The 6,000-nt window shown below is 51.4% G+C and overlaps 1 protein-coding gene across 1 annotated transcript in view; it reads right to left on the reverse strand.

The window, feature by feature from the left end:
- ITPKA (inositol-trisphosphate 3-kinase A) overlaps positions 1-3,523 on the reverse strand; it is a 35,756-nt gene extending 32,233 nt beyond the window's left edge. Inside the window, exon 1 of the mRNA XM_054400051.1 lies at positions 3,020-3,523. Coding sequence (XP_054256026.1) covers positions 3,020-3,523 — 504 coding nt within the window. The remainder of the gene's footprint in view (positions 1-3,019) is intronic.
- Between the last annotated feature and the right edge of the window lie 2,477 nt (positions 3,524-6,000).

The raw sequence follows: 6,000 nt of genomic DNA on the forward strand, positions 1-6,000 counted from the left end.
AGAGAGGCCTGAAGTTGAGAAGCCTCTGAGAGCTTTCTTCAGCTTCAGTCTCAAGTTCCTGGATCTGCAGATGGAAGCCTTGAAGTCCTGATAACAGGACTTTTATCAGAACTTTTACTCCCACAGTTGAAGACCTGGGCAAGTTTCCAAGGTCCCTGCTAGGCACTGGGGAGTCTAGTAGGCTTGACAGTCCAGCAGTCCTCTGGACACTGGTCTGGAGCTTAGTCAGAAGGTACCAGGCTCCAAATTAATTTGTAACATTTCCACAGAAAAGCCTACAGACATTTCAATGCAAGGGAAAGTCTAAAATGCCACAATTTCCCATTAATTAGTAAACAGCAAGTTTGGCCCATCTCTGATTTCAGTTTCCTTCAGGAAAGTCTCTATCCTTTGAGTCTCAGCCTGAGAATAAGCCTTCCTGTATTAAAATGCATACACAAAAAAGAATACGAACAAAATTTGCCAATTTGCCTTTAAAAAGAATCTTCACAATCTAAATCCATTTCTCAGGTTATCCTAAAATTTTCAGTTAATTTCACATATATGTACCTGCCTTGAAGCCAATGCCTTCCATTCTAAAACACACTCGCTCATCCTGCCTCAAGACTAACAAGTAGAAAGGACACATCCTGCAAAGTTGAACCCACAGAGGCTCAAAGCACAGGCTTCAACTTTGGCATGCCTGGGTACTCACTGCTTCACTATGGAAACAGTGCCTGACAAGACTGAACCGCTGAGGGTAGGGATTGCTGGTAGGACAGCATTGTCCCATCCTGAAAGATGTCAAACACAAGAACAAGTCTGTCCTGGTCACCTCCAAGTACCAGCAAGTACACAGTGAAGCCATCTGAGATGAAGTGCAGTGTGCCTGACCATAGGGAGAACAGCACATTCCAAGGATCTGAGCTCTCCATGGGTAATGCAACTAGGAAAGGAGGGATGAACTTCACATGTATGCATTACAGCAGATGAAAGATCTGGCCCATTTAATTTTTTAGGCGGTGTCACAAAGCCGGTGATGCTTAGTTCTGCTATTTTAGACTCCTAAGCACTAGTCCATTTGCTGACTTGCCACAAAATTAATAACAAGATAAAGAACATCAGCCCAAAGGCAGGCTCTTGGCAAGTAGTTTGTCCCATCTTCCCCTACACTCTAAGTATGGAAAAGTAACTCAGCCTTTAAAAGCATTAAATGATGTTGTGTTAGCTGAGTGAATCCTTATTTTTACCAAAGAGACATTTAAAAAATTCTGCAGCTGCACTAAACTTGGGAAACCAGCAAAAACTTTTTCAAAACCTGCATTTTCAAACTATTAGAGGTATCAATTTCTCACACACTTACATGAATAGGACATTCTCTCCGAGCTTAAAACATCTGTAATATAGTTATTTTTAGTTTGCCTGTAAATAATTGTTAAATACCTTCTGCTTTACTTTTAAATTTTTCTTTTCTTATAATTAGAAGGTGACTTAGGCCTTTTCCAATTTCACAGCACCTAGACACTGCATATGATTTAAGAGAAATAACACCCCTCACATCCCCTCATGCTGTGTGTTTTACATACGTGCCAGTTCTAACAAATGATGTAGCACTCCATACTGCACACAATACCAAGGACTTCAGCAGGGCAGAAGCAAAACCCTAACGGTAGCATGGCTCCTCACCTGAGGGATCAGTTTTGCTTCAGTCAGCAGACTGAAGACAAGTTAACCGGATGCACAATGTCATCTCAGAGCTCTCTGTATTGCTTAAGAGTTATCACTAAATTCTTGTTCCCTATTAACCACAGGCACAGCCCACTGCAACAGCAGGGATAGAGTCAAATGATCCTGTATAGCCCTTTTCCATCTTCAATGTCTTTTCCTCCTCTCCTTTCACAAAACCCTACCAGCAGAGCATACATTTTAGAAAAAGCACAACAGTAGTAATTGCTTCCCTAGTGCATCAAATTATCAGTTTCTTGAAATGCAGTATGAAAAAGTACAAAACCTTTTTTTCTTTTCCTTTTCCAAAACCAGGCCACAAGTTAACGTAAATACAATCAATATTGCACACAGCATTTTAGCTCCTGTACTACACGTCCTCTGTAGTAAACCCACAATTATCATGAGAAAAGTCCAGCTGGAGGTAGCACCTACAAGTTGTATTACTGCTTGCTTATACATTATTTCAAAACATGTGTTCTGCTTGAAAACCATTCAGTGCCAACGAGCTGGCAGTAGAACAGCAATTTAAGTTGTGGTCTTAATAAAGGTGGGAGGGGTAAATGACTAAAGCAACATATTTCACTTATAAAACCTCAGGAATCATTCTATAAGGAGTCGAGCAAATATATACTAAAGATCATGAAAAAGCAACTAACTACATGTTTTTAAAAGAGCACTTCACGGATGAAAGCCGCCAAATTAGAGAGGAGATTTACTGAGAAGAATGTGTTACTGCCAGGATGGACAAAAGCATGCATTCTACCCAATCCAAGCTCCTCCCCATCTCCTGTCATGCTCACAGCAAGAAGCAGCTCAAAAACTGACAACCACAGACGCCAGGATTAGAACAGACAAAAAAAAAATACCTGCTGGTTAATGCCTGGAAAAATTTTATTTTGAAGATTTGATAAAGGAGACTGGGGAAAAAAAAAAAAAAAGTAAGACTAAAAAAATGAGAGAAAACAACCTAGGTTTGATCAAAACCGTCACGTCCCGCCCCCCTCCCCTCCATGCTCTCGGGCCACCGAGCATAGTTTCAGGGCAGCAAGGGCACAAGCGCGCACCTGGCTGCCTTTCAGAGGAGCCGGCGCGCAGCGGCGCTTTCCCAACAGGCGCAGCAGCCCGCACACGGCACCGCGCTGCCGCCTGCCCCAGGCAGCAGTTTAACACAGTTTGCCTGGAGTTGGGTCACGGAAACCCCACTCCAAACGGGAGCGCCGGGTGACCCCCGAGGCACTCGGGGGTGCCCGGGAAGGGCTGAAGCAGCGCGTCCCAGACAAACCGCCCACCCCCGTTCTCCGTCCCCCCCTACCTGGTTGGTGTCCTCGCCGTGTTCCAGATGCACGATGCCTTGGCTCCTGCCCTCCGTGTCGCTCAGCACGTCGTCCTCCGAGTCCTCCAGGAGAGACGAGGAGCCGGTGGAGGAGAGCGAAGAGGTGGAGAGCCTGCGGGACTGCAGGTGCAGCGAGCTGTCCGTCCTCAGGCAGCCGCTCTCCGGGTGCGACGTCGGCGCCTGGGGGCTGCCCTGCGTCTCCTCGCTCTCCTCAGCGGTGACAGTGAGCCGGGGGATGACGGGCCGCAGCACCCCATTGGGGGGCCGGCAGCCCCTCTTCGCCGGGTCGGGCAGCTGCCGGGCGGCGGCGGCGGCCACGGCAGCGACACGAGCCTCGAAGAGGGAGCATAGCTCCCCCACGCTCAGCCGCTTGGCCCGGTTCAGGTCTGGGCTGTTGTGCAGCCCCGCGCGCGGCTCCATGGCGGGCTCCGCGCCGGGCGCCTGCCGGGCAGCGCCCCAGGGCCGGCGGCTGGGGGCGTGCATGAGGGAACGTTGCGCTGCCGCAGAGGAAACTTCTTTGTGGCTCAGTCTCCGGCCGCTGCACGGAGCCCGGCGGCGAGGCTCATGTCCAGCCCACCCTCCCTTGGGCAACTCTGAGTCACCCGCGGCGACAGCCGAAGGCGCCTACCGTCCCCGCTGACCCGACGCCAGGGCCATTGGTACTGCTCTGAGCCCGCCCGCTCGCCCGCCGCCACCGCCCCGCTCCGCCCCGGCAATGAGGGGAGGAGCGAGCCGAGCGGCGGGGAGCCCCTGCCCGCCCCTTTCCCGCTGTCTTCCTTCGCTGCCCTTTTGGTTTCGCTTTCCCTGTGGTGGCCCCCAGGAAGCGCCAGGGTCCGGGGCTGCGGTCGCGGGCGATCCCGGCGGGGCGCTTCCCGCCTTACCTCTGGGAGTGTCGCCGCCCGCTCCAGCAGCTGCTGCTGCCTGGGGCCCGCCGCTTCCCGCCAGTTAACGGCTCCCCAGGCACGGCGGCTGCGCAGCGCGGGGCCCGCCAGATCCCCCTCCCAGCTGTGGGGAGGTTGGGCGGCTTCAGGTGCCAGAGGGGGATTTCCCCCTCCTTCCCCTGTGGCTCCTCGTGGCGGTCTACCGTCCGTGTGTGCATCCCCTCCTAGTGGGCGCCATCTGACCCCGGTGTCAGGGCTGTTACAGGGAGATCTCGGTGTCCCTGGGGGTGCCGCGGGAGTGACTGAGCTGTCACTAACCTCCGAGGGCAGCGCGTGGCCGCGCGTGAGTGACCCGTGCAGAGAGCCGGCTCCGCGGCGCTGACGGCGCAGCCGCTGAGGGTGCGTGGGCCGCGCTCTACCGCGGGAGCACCGGGAAGTTCCCACCGCGCCGGTTGTGTTTCACGTCTGGCGTGGAACACCGTGCGGCGGCTGGCGAGCAGGATCGCTGCGTGTGGCAGAGGCGGCGGGGCAGGACCGCCCTCCGGTAAAGCCTGACTTTTCCATCAGTCAGCGCTTCCCCGCCTGAGCCATGCTTAATCGGGTTGCCTTAAGCCTCGGGTTGCCGTGGTACCCCAGCCCCCGTTACCGAGTGAATTCCAGCAAGTAACACCCCCCGCCTCGGCACTTCTTGTCTCCTCGCCTCCCACTCTTCCCCTAAAATGTAACCCGTGCTGTGTTGTAATTGTAGCTATTGAGACCTTTGGAACAGGAAGGTTGTCCTGCCGTAGGGTTGCATCAGCTGCGATGATTAGTAAAACTAATAATTTTGGAACCAAATGGAAAAGTCTTTAACTTACTTTTTGCTCATTTATCTCATTGTTTCCTTGTACTCTCCCATCTGTCTCTTGCCATCTGTTGTCTCTTGCCTGGTTCTTGGGCTGCAAGCTCCTTGCAGAAGGGGCTGCGCTAACTCCACACGTCGTGCAGCACAGCCCAGGCCGTGGCAGTGGGGACTCCTTGATCCTGTGATATTATAAATAATTTGGTAACCTGCCTTACTCATCAGACTATTCAGTTGCCATTGACTATTTTACAGCCCAATCATGTAGGTAGTCTTTGAAAAACTCTTTCCACAGGCACCACACAAAGTGCCTTCTGAGGCAACTGCTGTGCCACTCACAAAGACTACAGCTTGCAGATGCCCAGCTGCAGGCAGGAAGGCAGCTGGGAAGCTTCACAAATAACTATTCAGGTGTCTCCTATTGCTTTTATGAAATCAGGTGGTGCCTTGCTAGTAATTTGGCCAGTCTGAATTTCCAGCTTAAATGATCAAGGCCTGTGATGAATTTACTCCTTTATGTAGAATCACAAATTCACAAAATGGTGGGTGTAGGAAGGGGCATCTGAGAATCATCTAGTCTAGCCCCTCAGGCTAAAGCAAGGTCACACAGAGCAGGTTGCACAGATGGGCTTTTAAAGTTTCTAGAGAAAGAGACTCTGCTACTTCTCTGGGCAGCCTGTTCCAATGTTCTGTCACTCTCAAAGTAAGGAAGTTTCTCCTAAGTTCATATGGAACTTCCTGTGTTCTAGTTTGTCCATATTGCCCCTTGTCCTGTCACCAGGCACCATTGAAGAGTCTGACCCAGTCCTCTTGCCCCCCACCCTTTAAGTATTGCTAAGCATTGATAAAAGATCCCCTTTCAGTCTTCTCTAAACTAAGCAGCCCCAGGTCTCTCAGCTTTTCCTTGTAAGAGACTAGCTCCAGTCTCCTCAGCATCTTTGTAGCTTCCAATAGACTCTCTCCAGTAGTTCTCTATCTCTCTTGAACCTCAGAGCCCAGAACTGGACACATTACAACACAGTACTCTAGATGTGTGCTCACTAGAAGCAGCTGTGGAAGTTGTCCTGAGGAGCTGCCAAGGTGTGTGTGTTGGGGGAGGCAGGGATGATGGCTATGGCTGAGTTCTGTGAAAACACTCACAGTAAAGTTGCAGAAGAAAACATCACGCAGCGTGGTTTGTCACTAACATGCAGAGAGAAAAGCAAGGTGCCTGCAGGAGGGTATTCCTTCACCATAGA

This window comes from Indicator indicator, chromosome 4 (genome assembly GCF_027791375.1).
Source record: "Indicator indicator isolate 239-I01 chromosome 4, UM_Iind_1.1, whole genome shotgun sequence".
NCBI lineage: Eukaryota > Metazoa > Chordata > Aves > Piciformes > Indicatoridae > Indicator > Indicator indicator.